The 14,524-nt window shown below is 40.4% G+C and overlaps 1 protein-coding gene across 5 annotated transcripts in view; it reads left to right on the forward strand.

The window, feature by feature from the left end:
- The window catches only part of PFKFB4 (6-phosphofructo-2-kinase/fructose-2,6-biphosphatase 4), an 85,562-nt gene extending 73,743 nt beyond the window's left edge, over nt 1-11,819 (forward strand). The window contains exons 14-15 of one of the 5 annotated variants that reach the window (XM_015417259.1): nt 3,081-3,172; nt 11,600-11,677. In XM_015417259.1, coding sequence (XP_015272745.1) covers nt 3,081-3,140 — 60 coding nt within the window. In that variant the 3' untranslated portion in view covers nt 3,141-3,172; nt 11,600-11,677. Of the gene's footprint in view, nt 1-3,080; nt 3,174-3,809; nt 3,845-11,599 lie in introns of those variants that run through there. The other 4 variants (XM_015417262.1, XM_015417260.1, XM_015417264.1 and 1 more) reach the window with 4 other exon arrangements.
- Nucleotides 11,820-14,524: the final 2,705 nt, after the last annotated feature.

The following is a 14,524-nucleotide window of genomic DNA, read 5'->3' on the forward strand; positions in this document are numbered from 1 at the left end:
ATAAAAATAAATAAATAAACAGGGCAATTGTCATTTTGGTAAAACAGAGGGAGGAGGGTGGGAAGCACTTCACAGTGAAACCGGGGGTGCCCTTGTGGTGCTGGTGCCCCTCCATGTATTCTGATTAGTTAGGAAAGACATACAAATCTGTGCCGAACTGTTCACGACTGGGTTTTTTGTCTAAAGATCTGTGTTGCCACCCCCATTCTCCCATGTTCAGTGTTTTGATGTGGGATTTCTCAGTTCTAGTACATTTTTCTGCCAGAGCTCAGCATTAAAAAGTAAAATTAAAAGTCTTCTAATCTCTCAGAATGTAAACCTTTTGCACCTGGAAACTGAGTCCCAAACGTGGAATTCACCAGCACGTGATGAAAATATCTTTGTGGTAGACAGCAGTACACAAGGATAGGGTAGTTCATAAATGCTCAGAACAAAGAGCCCCCTAAATAAATTGTATTCATAGGATATCTCCAAAGTCATATTTGGAGTATGAAGTTCTTGACAGTCCATACTTTTTGCTCAGTTAAAATCCTACTGGGCTTATTCATATTTACTCTTTATCTAGGACATTTTTAATACTGCCTCTTCAGAGTCCAGCAAAGTAGCTTGCAATTAAAATAATAAATTATCAGTATAAAAACAAGCAAGCAATTGAAATAAATCTATCTGTAGGATGCGGCCTAAGAATTAATCACTAACTTCCAGGTCACTTCATGAGCTGATTGAGTGTTTATCTTAGCCCAAGTTTGACAGTGTTTTATTTAATACATGCTTTTACCTCATCATAAGGGCCACGGTAGCTCAGCGGTTAAGACACTGAGTTGCAGACCAGAAGGTCTGTAGTTCGGCAGTTCAAGACCCTAGTGCCGCATGATGGAGTGAGCTCCCATTTCTGGCCCCAGCTCCTGCCAACCTAGCAGTTCGAAAGCAAGAAATTGCAAGTAGATAAATAGGTACCACTTTGGTGGGAAGGTAATAGCATTCAGTGCACCTTGGCATTTAGTCATGCTGGCTACATTACCACCGAAACATCTTCGGACAGCACTGGCTCTTCGGCTTGGAAACAGAGATGACCACTGCCCCTAGAGTTGGATTCGACTGGCTTTCGAGCAAGGGAAACCTTTACGTTTACTTTACCTCATCGTTATTTTAAAGTGCTCATAGCAGATACAGTCTCCTACCTTTTTGCAACAGTGCTGTGAGGTCAGGCTAAAAAATATAGTGACTGGTCCATGGTTACTCAGAAAACTTTGTGACGGACCTCCTTACCTTAAGCAACACTCTCACCACTGTACTAATACTGACAGCCAGCTTGTTACAGTTGTGTTCAAAAATAAATATTGGGTCTTTTATAGAACAAAGATGATGCCTGGTAGCACAGTAGTCTATACTGAAAGTTGTCTTAGCCCTTTACAGAGCATGCACAATAAATTTCTTCATTTGTTTGAGCCAGTTTGGTGTAGTGGTTAAGTGCGCGGACTCTAATCTGGGAGAGCCGGGTTTGATTCTCCCCTCCTCCGCTTGCGCCTGGCTGGATGACCTTGGGCAAGCCGTAGTTCTGATAAGAGCTGTTCTTGAAAAAAGAGCAGTTTCTGTGAGAGCTCTCTCAGCCCCACCTACCTCACAGGGTGTCTGTTGTGGGGAGGGGAAGGGAAGGGAAAGGAGTTTGTAAGCCACTCTGAGACACCTTTGGGTAGTGAAGGGCGGGGTATAAATCCAATCCCTTCTCTTCTCTCTTCTTTTAAAGAGCTAGACATGAGTTAGAGATCTATGTCACTGGCTGGTTTCCTAGGAGCAGTTTGCAGTTTGCTGAGCCATCTATTGCATCTTTCACAGCAAAACATGGCACACTGCTTTTTAAACTTAGGGCAGCTGAAACTGTAGAAAATGACAGCTACGACGTAAGTAATCTCATGATGTTTTTTTTAAAAGTAAGTTGGGCCTGGCACATAATCAACTCTGAATAAAAACCTCCCCCTCCCCAGTTTTAGTTTTCTGCTCTGGACACGACTCACGGAAACATTCCTTCATTAACCCTCTTAATTCTTACATGACATTTTATTCATGATAAACTGCTGTGTTTTCCTTTCAAAGAATCGACTGTTGAAAATAGTTCTATAATGCAACTTCTGCAAAGCATACAGAATTCCTCTAGAGTGTTAGTGTTGTTTTATTTTCTGTCTTTCTCTCCAACTCTATTAGGCCACTGTTTTCTGTCTGGGTTCTTTAAAAGTTAATAAAATAGTGTACCCCAGTCAGTGGGATTTAAGGAGCTTAATTCTGGCTATGAATGCAGTCTGAAAGAAGCTAAATAGATGCTTAAGGTTTTTTGTTTATTTGTTTTTTGTTTTTAATTGATTACTGGTCCTGGGTTGCCTTGGAATAATGTGGAAAAACCTGTGTATTTCAGAATTCAGTGTGATTGCTTTACAAGTACAGAATTTTAATATTGCATAGAGAATTCAAGAGTTTCAGCTTTATTTACACCCGTTTTAGCCACTGTAACTTAAGGATACAGCACATGTGGCAAAATTTTAGATGTCTGAAAGATGTCTGATCTAAGTAGGATTTTCAGTACTTGAAAGTTCTGCAGAGCCTTTTAATATGCCCAACTTTGTTGATAGTAAGCAACCATATAGAAATAGCACAAAACGTAATCTGCTTTTTATAGTGCAGAATATACAAATCCATATACAAATCCATACACACACACACACACACGCAGAGGTGCTGGTATACAGTGGTTGATAATAACAGAAAAATGACCTGAGCTTGCTGCCTTAACACATGTGCTCAGTTTGACAGTGTCTGGAAAGTATAGGTGAATAGAGTTCTCTATAGTTTTGTACTTTTAAACCTAAACAGTTTCTGTGTGTGTTGGCTGTCTGAGCTCGTGGTCCACAAAATTATTAGGAATGGGATCTAGCTCTGCATATTTGCTAGCCTATTAAAAGTAGTTAGTGTGCTATAAGTGAGTAGCTAGTATTTGTTAATTTAGCAGGTGTAACTGTATACTTGTGCAGGAAACTTGGCTGGTAATGCTACATGATATTCTCCTCTGTATTTTTATTATTACACAGAATGTAGACATTTCAAGACCTCCCGAGGAAGCCCTTGTAACTGTCCCCGCTCACCAGTGAATCCAGTGTCCTGATCAGCTATGAAACCTGTGGTGCTGTTTTCATCATACTGTATTAAATTTGTTTCCTTTCAATCATTCCAATCACTTTGGAATCAGCCACAAATAATATCTGCCTTCGTGTTGCACGTGGGCTTTAGGAAATAATTAAACCCTGTAAGACAAATCAGTTCTTTCTCCAAATAGAATTAATTGGCTGAGTGATCTGATTTAAGGCTTTGTGATTGCCATGGGTGAACATTAATGTTAAAACGGAAGTGTTTTGTTTACTAAGATTTGCTTTAAGTACTGTCAACACTGAAAGTGTATTAGAAGTTACATGCAGGATAACTGCAGTCTTTTATGATTTTCTTCAAAGAAGTGTTGTTTTTCCTATTCTCTGGAGTGATTGGACTGTTTTATTTATGAGAACTTGATTAACCCCCTACAGGTCTTCCTGCTCATGCCTAGCATTAGTAATATAGACATGATAGCTAGCTAACCGTTTCAGAATGGATATTTTATGGGGAATTGTGTATTTTTTTGTGTGATTTAACCTTTTAGGAGCATAGCTCATAAGAGAGGAGCTCAGGAACCATTTTTGCTTTTGCAAATAGAAGCAGTGTTTTGCTTACTAATATTAACTAGATAATACTAATACGAGAACAAACATTATTTTGAATTCCTCCAGGAGAAAAAGCTGCTGGAAGCGATGTGGAGTGAAGAAATGGCAGGGGGGGAAAGAGTTAAGGAACGATTTCCTTTTCTGCTGCTTTGCTGCTCTAAATTCTTCCCTCTTGACCTGCTGTTGCTGGAATGGGATGAGGGATAGTATTACACAAATTAGCTTATCAAATGTATTTTGTCCCTGGAACAAACTGGAGTCCATCTACAGGAAACAATTTAAGTTTCAAGATAGTAAAAACCTGATGACATATTTAAAAGAAAACTTAGGAAACAATATGGAGTACATGATGGTTACTTGTATTTCTAGATGAGCCCGGAATTCCACAAGTGTAAATGTGGGGTTTAACAGACTCACATGCTAAGGAGCGTTAGTAAGTTGCTGTAATAATACATAGCTACTGTTTACTTACTCAGTTATAACCAACTGCCAGGCAACCTAAACCAGGGGTCTCTAACCTTTCAAGCCCAGGAGTACCTTTGGAATTCTGATACAGTGTGGTGGGTACAGCTACAAAATGGCTGCCACAGGAGGCAAAGGCAGCTGCAAAATGGCTGCTGCAGCTTCCATTCAGTAACAGTTCCTTTGGCAGTTACATTGCTGTCAAAGTAACATTTTAAAAATCTACACAGCCCAATCAGACGCCTAGCTGGACAAAAGCCCCTCCTGGCCTTTCCTAATTTCTAAAAACACTTGGTGGGCACCAGAAAACTGTGATTTGTCTAAAAATGAAGAGCGAGAGTCACATCTAGTGTAGCTGTTGTACTGCAAACCAACATGGCAACCCTCCTGAAACTATCTTCTAAAAATTAGTATGGCCGCCTCTGTATTGGAAAGTTCTTTTTTTAAAACACTTGGTGGGCACCAGAAAACTGTGATTTGTCTAAAAATGAAGAGCGAGAGTCACATCTAGTGTAGCTGTTGTACTGCAAACCAACATGGCAACCCTCCTGAAACTATCTTCTAAAAATTAGTATGGCCGCCTCTGTATTGGAAAGTTCTTTTTTTTTTTTGCTCCCCGATGGGGAATTTTTTATTGCATTTTTATTAAAACTACAAACTATAACAGAAATATGGGAGGTCCGGGAGGTGAGTCTGCTAGCGTGTTGCCATCAACCGGAAGTCCGGAAAGTTATTTTTTTATATATACATAATTTTTAATTGCTTTTATACTACACACTACATAGAAACAAAGGGTGGGTACACACTACAGGTGATAGGACAGCATTACTAAAAGAAAGGCTAACAGGAGTTATATATATTGCTGGTAATAAATGCTTATTCAAGTTTCTCATATTAAGTCATATATGAGCGAAGCTTCTTTTCAGTTTATAACAGTAAGTAAAGGCTTAAAGTATAAGTATTTGCTCTAAGCAAGTAAGCAAGATAGTTATCTCTTCAAGTGTTTAAATCTCAGTTACATTCTCTTCTTATTTCTTCTTCCCTTCTTTTTATCTTTATCAAATTCAGTTTTGCCTTTGGGTAATTTGGGTGCAGCTTCTCCCAATTCTGATTGGGAATCTTCTTCAGATGAACTGGTTGTATCTGATTCTGAACTCTCGAGCCACGCAAGCTGTATTCTCCTCCTCCTTCTTGATGACTCTTCTCTTCTTCTGCTGATATTTCCTTTGGTAGTCCTTGAACTTTCTCCAAAAATAGTTTTGCTTTATCAACAGAGTCAATCTTTTCTTTTAAATCCTTGTACTTGAATGTTAGTCCTTCCGGCAGAAGCCATCTGTAGCTTATTGATTTTTTTTTTGTAGAAATGTGGTTAAATCTTTGTAATATCTTCGCTTCTTTCTGATTTAAAATGGTACATCTTTTAGAACTCTTATTTCCAACTCTTTAATCTTCAAGATGTTTCCATCGGTAGCTTTGAGAACTGCGTCTCTTGTAGACCTTCTCGAGAATCTGACTATAATTTCCCCAGGCAGGTTTCTCTTCTTTATGTATTCGGGGTATGATCTATAGACTACATCCAGATCGCTTAATAACTCTTCACATTTCATTCCTGTCATTGGGGCTAATGCTTGAGTCAGGATTTCTTTGAGATTCTTATCGCTTTGTTCTGGAACATCTTGAAACCTCAGCACATAGGCTGATTTTTCTGCTTGAAGCCTAAGGATTTGTTCTTTATCAGAGGTTCTTTCTTTTTGTAATCGATCCACTTTTTTATCAAGTACAGATGTTTTAAAAACAACCTTTTTGACTGCCTTAGAGTTCTTTACCATCTGTTTTTGGAGTGTTTCAAAATTTTTGTTGAGATTTGTCATTTGGTCCAGTAGGGGTCACGGTAAGACTTTAAATTATAGTTTCATTTTTGTTGGGGGGGATATTGCTCCCTTCCCTATCGCTGGTGTGTGTGTGGGGTGTCGGAGCCCATTCATGCGCTTGATGCAAATTCACTCACGTTTCTTCTGGTATTGGTAAATTGCCGAGATGTATTGCATTTTCGCTAAAACTCCTGAACGTTCGACCAGTGTGCGCCTCTAGGTACCATGATGGCACCGCGGCAGTAGGACCTTCGGGGCAAAGTGTGCCTCAATCCCTTGGCAACTCCCTGCCATGCACCACCCCCCCATTTTAACCTTTTAAAGGGCTTTCTCCATGCTGTAGCATTACAGTGAGGACAAGGGGTGGGTGGGCCACTGAGTATCCCTGCAAAATCATTGTCATGTCTGTGCTTTTGTGCACAAGTAGTGAGAAAAGGGAAATGAATAGGGGCAGTGGCAGCAGCAAGTGGTGCAGGACAAGCATATTTGGATGTCATTTTGTATTTGGGGTCTATGGACATCCCCGCATATCTTCCTTCAGAAATACACTTATTTCCTTTGGAGGTCAGTGAAGTGGATGACAGCCATAAAGACTGGGTCAAAGTGAAGCATCCCAAGACATTAGGCGGGGGAAACTATTCAAATCACTTCAAGGATAATAATGGCACAGTTCACTCTGTCAACTCAATCATTTAGCTGCTATGGCTTTCTGCATGGGACGCTAATGACTGTTGCTTGGACAGGTTGATGTTTGACCAGTGCACATGGGCAGCAGAATTAAGTGGTAGAAACTGGATGTGATTGAATATGCTGGATGTGATTGAATATGCTGTAGTACTTCAGATTTCATGTAGAAGATGCTGTTTTGTAATACTCCCCCATTTAAAAAATGTGCTAATTTTCTACTTACAGTGAGTTTATTTTTTTAAGTGTATTGAGCATTCAAAACAGCATCCTACATATAGAGGTAATTTTACCACTGAACTCACAATTTGTTCTGATTCATGGGCAGACCATGTCTTTGAAGCGAATTTGTCTGTAACTAAAAACCTACTTCAGTGAAAGTCCCTTGTTATTGTTCAGTCACACAGTTGAGTCTGACTATTTGCGACCCCATGGACTACATCACGCCAGGCCCTCCTGTCTTCTGCTGTCCTCTGGAGTTTGCTTAATTTCATGTTTGTTGTATTGATAACACTGTCTAACCATCTCATCCTTTGCCATCCCCTTCTTTTACCTTCAATCTTTGCAGCATCAGGGTCTTCTCCGGTGAGTGCTCCCTTCTCATTTGGTGGCCAAAGTATTTGAGCTTCAGCTTCAGTATCTGGCCTTCCAGGGAAGAGTCAGGGTTGATTTCTTTTAGGATTGACTGATACGATCTCCTTGCAGTCCAAGGGACTCTCTCGAGTCTTCTCCAGCACCATAATCCGAAGGCATCTATTCTTTGGCACCTGGCCTTCTTTATGGTCCAACTCTCACAGCCCTTAGAACTGTTTATTAGTGTCTGTCAGCCAGTGCTGCTATGTATACCTTTGATTACCAGGTTGTGTGGATATGCACTGGTGTTGCTATGTTGCCCTGTTCATGAGGGCCCTGGAGATACCTGGTTGACTCTTGGAGAGGACAAAATGCTGAACTAGATAGATCTGGAAAGACAGTTGTCATATGCTCTCTTCTTTTACATATACTTATTTTATGGTGGTGGCAGTTGAACATTACCACACTTTCCTCCACTGTTGTGTCTCAGTGGTGTGTGGTGAGGTGCCATGGCTAGGGCATCTGCCTGGCATGGAGAAGGTCCCAGGTTCAATCCCCAGAGTCTCCACTTTTTTTTTAAAGGATTGGGTTGCATGTGAAGAGACCCAACCCTGAGACCTTGGGAGAGCTGCCGCCAGTCTGAATAGACAACGGACCTTGATGGACTGATGATCTGGTTTGCTATGAGGCAACTTCATGTTTTCATTGACTGCTTGTTAGAATACAGGCTTCTTCTTCTTCTTTTTTTTTGTGGTATGGAGGCTTTTTGGTTGTGTGCCCTAAACCCTGCTAAATTCTTTCTGCTGCTTTTTGTTTTGCTGTGAAGTATTTAATTTTGGGTCAGTAGACTGCTGTATAGCAGTATGTTCAAACATGGCCAGATTGGCCATTATGGCCACCAGGACTTTTCCTGGGGCCTGATGGCCTGTCCTGAGCTGGTCAAGAATAGAAGAGGGCCAACTCTAAAAAATCTAATTATGAAACATACAAAAATATACATGTATTTATTCAACACAAATTAAAATAACAAACAAGGGCCCATTCATACCTCATATACAGATATAAAAACATACAAGGGCTTGTTTGTTATTTTAATTTGTGTTGAATAAATACATGTATATTTTTGTATGTTTCATAATTAGATTCTTAGAGTTGGCCCTCTTCTATTCTTGACTAACCTTTTTAGGTTCTGAATTCTAGGTTTTAGGTTCAGTTTTTTTCCCTTTTCTCTTTTCTGTCCTGAGCTGGGCCAGCCCAGTGGTAAGAAGGGCAGTGCTTGGCCTGTCAAAACTGCACATAACACAGCACCCAGCCTGCCCATGCTGTGCTCAAGGCTAGCAGAAGGGTGGGCTGACTCCTCCCTCCCTCCCTCCCTCCCTCCCTCCCCTGGGGGTCCCTTTTCCCAGTGCCTTTTTTCCCTCCCACTCTAGCATGTCAGCACTGGGAGGTAACATAACTTTCCTTTTTAGCTGTTATGCCCATGAAAAACAGCTCATAAATTGGAAGGCTTGCCAGGACCCTATGTATGCAGAAAAGTGTTTGTATGATACCATATAAAGTGCCTCTTGTAATTTCTGATATAGAGGATTGGTGGTTCAGTCTTTTGAAATCTAACTAGGTTTAGTTCATTGATTGGTATTTGGTGAGCTAGGTAGATTAGTTTGGGATACATTTCTGAACAATTTGACTTAAAGATGAAAATGTTCAAATTGTGGAATCCAAAGCTGATTACCCCGTGTTGCACATGGAACAGTTTCAGACATTCCAAGAGTAGTTTCAGTTAAGTGTGTGCATTTGTTGTGGGAAGTATGTAAGAGGCATACATTTCAGATAACTTTGGTTTGAATGCAAGAGGAAAATTACTTGAGTGGTATTGCTGCCATTTGGACCATGTCGTTCTTACAGCCTGTGGAGCTGAAACCTCATCTTACAGCAGTCATGTAGGGTGGCATTGATTGGTCCTAGGACACATAGCACATGGCATCCTTTGTGTTTTCTTTTAGCATAGTGAACAGCCCCTGATGATGCCAGAGTCAAGTCTTGCCCCCTCTAGGGAATTCTGCTCACTTCTTCTTCCCCCAATCCAGATGCTTGAGTGATGTATAAAGGGAAATGGTAGCTGCAGCTGTTGTCTTGGGGTAGTGGTGGTGGAGATCTAGCCTTCTGCCACCCATCTTGTGGTCCTCTGCTTTTGCAGATCAGGGCCCTATGGCCTGGTGGAGGCACGTTCTGATGTCATATTGTCCAACAGGCACTATGGTTAATGCTTGATTTTAATAAATGATCTTAATTCTGTAAAAGTACTGGTACATTTCCCTGACCAGGCTAGCTGAATCTCATCAGATCTCAGAAGCTAAGCAGGGCCGCCCCTGGTCCAGTATTTGGATGGGAGACCACCAAGGAAGCCCAGGGTCACTATGCAGAGGCAGGCAGTGGCAAATCAAAACCATACGGAGTTCCCATAATGGGTGGGAAAAACTTGCTACACTATTGAAATGTAATTCTTTTGTTTAAAAAACAAACTTTTTTTTTTAAAGCTGATGAATAGCTTATGCTGACAGGTAGAAGGCTGTAAATATAGATAAGCAGAAATTACGCATCATACGCTTGTGTGCATATTTTATCAAAGTAGTAAGTCCACAAAACTCATCAGAACATAGTTTGCCTTTGGCAAGAATAAAAGTCTGAAAATGTACATGTCTAAGAACTTAAATGTGTTGCATGGGCCTGTGATTCATCCTGTCTTTCTGAGGGAATGCATCATATTCTGAAACACTTTTGTTAGAGGTTTACAACTGTGTTTATGGCATGACTAGCTAGGTAGATGTCCCAAGTGGGATCATGCCGTACCTTATTTTGTGATGAGAAGCAGCAGTTCCTCATAGTTTTGTGCTTGACAAAGAGCACTTGGTGTAAAGGAAAAAGATATGAAATGTGTAGGAAATATAAATTCAATCTTTTGTCCCAGGAGTGTTCTTAGGTCTCTGTCTCCTCCCTCCCTCCCCACTTCTCCTTTAGTGGTGCCCATCATTATGTCTAATTCTCCCATGGCTCCATCTGCAGATACTTAAATCTGTGGGTTGATACTGTGTACTGAGAAAACAGATATTTCTGCAAATTTATGAATCCCCAGGTTGGCAGAAAAATCTGAAAAAACCCCACCTTTTTAATGAAGGGGGGTTCGGTGGGCATGTCTGGAGGAGAGCTAATTCGCAGCCTGGATTATGTAGGAAGAAAAGTTGATGGGGCTGCAGGTGGGCGGGGGAGGGCTGGGCAGAGAGTGGCAGCTGCTGCCAGCCCCTCCACATTCTCCTGAGTGGTTAGGGGAGGGCTGGCCAAGTGAGATTCCTTCTCCCTTTGAAAGTCTTGCAGGTCTCTGGGGCAGGAGAAGTGCAGGAGCCTGAGCTTCTGCCACCATGTAATGCAGGGAAGGGGAAGGATGGGATTCCCCCAGAGCAACCATTGCCTCCCCTCCCTCTGCTGTCAAGGCGCCACTGCAGGTGGGTGGGATGGAGAAGAGGAGGAGGCTTGGGAGCTGCTGCTGTCTCATAACACTGCTGAGGTGGGCAGGCACAGCAGCTACAACAACAGGCAGGCAGATGGGGGAAGGCGGCAGACCTGTGAGCCAGTGAACAGGGCAGCAGCTGAGTGTAGCTACTACTGGGATCACCCTTCCTCTGTGAGTTTCTTGCAGCTCCCTTGCTTGTATTACGTTTACCTGGTAGAAATGGAAACCTTTGCCATTTATCTTGGTGGTTTGGATAGCCGACAGAATGCTTTGTATGTACTACTTGGCTCATGTTTGTACTTCCAAATTAGCTTTAAAAATTGGTCTTCAGCCTTGGGCTATCTCAGTGCAGTTTCATGGGCCCCAAGCCAAGAGATTGTTGTAATCTCGGATAAACTGGTTTACAGCATAATGTATCTGATGTCCAGGGCACAATTAAGAAGTGTAGCCACGATGAAGGGATATATTGCAGACCAGCATTGCAACAAATGCACAGAACAAAGCTGATCCTTTAGTTCAGCCCAGTCCTGCTCATGTTTTCTTGGCAAGATAAGCACCACCGATGTCAGAGGAACTTACTCCCAGGAAAGTGTGCAAAGGATTGTAGTCTTTAGTTTTTCATAACTATTTCATTATCTAGCATTGAATGAATACTGATTGCAGAAACCTTCATGGTCAGGTTGATGCTTGAGTATAGTTTTTTTTTAATATGGAGAGGTCACGGTTCAGCTCACTGAAATGTTTTGTTTGCCTTTCAGAATGTATGTATTAACCGCTCACGAGAGGAAGCCTTGAAGACAGTACCTAATCATTTGTAACTCCCCTGACCTACAACTCCGTCCCAAACTGCGGAAGCAGTGTTAAGGAAACAACTCAGGGACATGAGAACAAACAGCCTACAAGGAAGCCAAGCGACGACATAGAAATCCATGCACTCCTCTCTTTGAATGTGTTTTCTTCTCCATGGTGTTAGAGGTGGGCTTGGCGTTAGAGATTGAAATCTACGAAGTATTTATGGGATGGAGAATGCAATTGCTTTTAAATTAATATGTGTTGTTTTTACTCTGTTTTTCCTTTATCTGTGGATGTCGAGAAGGTTATAAAATGCTGTTGTCACTTTTAATGTTCTGTCTTAGCTTTTAAATGTCAGTATTCTAGAATATTTTTAGAAGCTGTTCTTACTGTGAGAGGCCACCTAGCTCCAAACTTCCTTGTTTTAAACTTTTGCATTTTCATGCATTAAAAGCTCCACTTGTTACTGTACAGTGTCTCATGGAAAGCCTGGGCAGGTTTTTACCACTCCACGCCTACCTTTTATAAATGTTCCAACCCCTCTCACTCATTGGATTATTTTTTTAAAACCATGTTTGGTAGGCCGTCAGCATGTTCTTTGAAAAGCCACAAAAACATTGCTGGTAAGAATGTATACAGAGCCCCTCCCCAACTCAGGTTCCAGTTGTGCATATAGACAGAGAGTATATGGTTCATAATTACATATAACACATAATAAGGGAATTTGATGTAAATTTCCGAGAGAGTGATAAAACATTTATAAAGCAGGACATACAACAAATGATAAGCCTGTTAAGAGGTCCATGTGAGTTATTGGCATTGTGGTTTTTTTCTTTTTCTTTTAAAGTTTCTTCATCCGAAGTTGATTACCTGATTACCTTTGATTGTGGATTAGCTCTAACATGTGGCATGGAGGTTGTTTGAAAATTAAAGTACATTGGATGTGTAGGATGAAAGGGATTCTTTAGTATACCAGTTTTATTCATGCCTGGCTCTTGTCAGAAGAGGGCAAGATTTGTGCTTTCCTATGGGAAATGCTGTGCAGTCTCATAAAAAAGGAGAGTATGGATATGGTATTCTTTAGTTCTTCACATTTTCTCTGAGCCTTGCTGCATTACTTATTTTTGGAGACCAAAGGGAAATGAAGCACGAGGGAGAAATGGAGTCCTCCAGGAGGATTTTCAAACATCTTTCTGCACTGAAAGAATCAAGTCTTGTGTGTGAATTATGTGACATGTATTTGTCCTACACAATCCATGAGTGGATATTGTGCAGGAAACATTCCTGAAAGAATAGTTTCTGCATGTTAGTCTATTGAACTTGTTACTCAAGGATATTGTCTAGTGTATATATAATTCTTTAAATCACAGAACACAGCAAGAAACAGATTAGATATCAGCTCTTGGGATGAAGAAAGCTTTTGTCTTCTGCAATTGGAATGTTTGCTGTCTTGATCCTTGTAGGGGTACTTTATTGAACCTTTCCAGCTCTCTGTTGTTGTTAATAGTGTTAAGTCCTGTGCAATGTACCAGGGTAGCTTTGCAAGGTGGAGGGGGTAAATTTGTTTTCGTTTCTATGGAGCTGGGTGCTATAACATAATCTGCAGCTGTGTTGTGAATTTTTTCAATAAGCTAGTTCTAGCAATATATTCAGTGCTCTGGAGATAAGCCATAAGGTGAGCTGTAGTTCAGAAAAATAAAGAATATGTTGTTAAACTATCAATGGCTTATAAACCAAACACCTGTCAAAAGTGCTTTATCTGTATTCCATTCAATAAGATCATATGCATCTATGTGGTTGTGTATTTATTCAGGTAGTTTCCACTTTGTGGAAGAGATGAGATTCGAAAGGCACTGCTGTTGAAATGCAGCAAAATGACACAATTAAGTTGAGGGTTTGTGACACTCTGTAATAGTTTTCTGAATTAATTCACAGATGAGTCCTGTCAACAGACTAGTCCCGGTTTCTCTGTATGTGGAACACAGAGCATTAAAAAGTTTGCTAGTTAGGGAGATTGTGGGAAAATCAAAAGTTTTGCTAGAAGAAAATTGTGTGGGAATAACCTTTGAACCATGTATGATAACTTTGGTTCTTACAGAACACACAAATTCTCTCCTGTAAGTCAAAAGGCAGTTCATTGATGTCTATAAAATGTTCCTGTAACCTTTACTTAACAAGAAAGAAGTATTTTGTTTTCCTTACTTCCTATTCTTCATGTTTTTCAATGTGCTGTAAAATTTTGTGGCTAAATATTTTATGTATAGTAGATATTTTTATAGGCTACATTTAAATATACTGTAGTAACAGTGGTTCCTTGTAAACAGGATGGGTGTACAATTGAGGAAAAAATCATTGTATGCAAGTGTAAATATAAATGTTTATGTTAATACTTGAAAATGAAAAATTAAGAAGCTGTGGGTTCTAATTTAACTTAAACTGTGATCTTAAGCACACACATGTGGAAATAAGTTTTGAAAGTGTCTTTTGAAGTCCCTTTTGAAATCAACTGAACTTGCTTTCAAGTAAATAAATTTAGGAATGGGGTTTTAAAAGGGTCCTTTACCATTAGCTCCATCAAAGATCAAGAGATCTATAGCATTTGTTGTCTCCTCAGGGCTGTTTCACATATTACATTTTAAGATGGAGAGATGATTGCAGTAAACATGTATTTTTATAGTGTACATTGTACTGGTGCACTTATAAGGGAGTTGTGATTGGCTACAGTTTCCTGTTGAGTAACTGCTGGGCAGACCTGGTTTCCCTCTTTGTAATGGCTCTGGGCAAGTAGTGGGTAGTTGGGGAAACGTTAACAAAATTACTGCCTCTTATCACAACTAGTGTGGGAAACCAAATGTTTTGAAAGATTTTAATTCATATTTGACTGTTATAAT

Source organism: Gekko japonicus, unplaced genomic scaffold (genome assembly GCF_001447785.1).
Source record: "Gekko japonicus isolate JY-2015 unplaced genomic scaffold, Gekko_japonicus_V1.1 scaffold1643, whole genome shotgun sequence".
NCBI lineage: Eukaryota > Metazoa > Chordata > Lepidosauria > Squamata > Gekkonidae > Gekko > Gekko japonicus.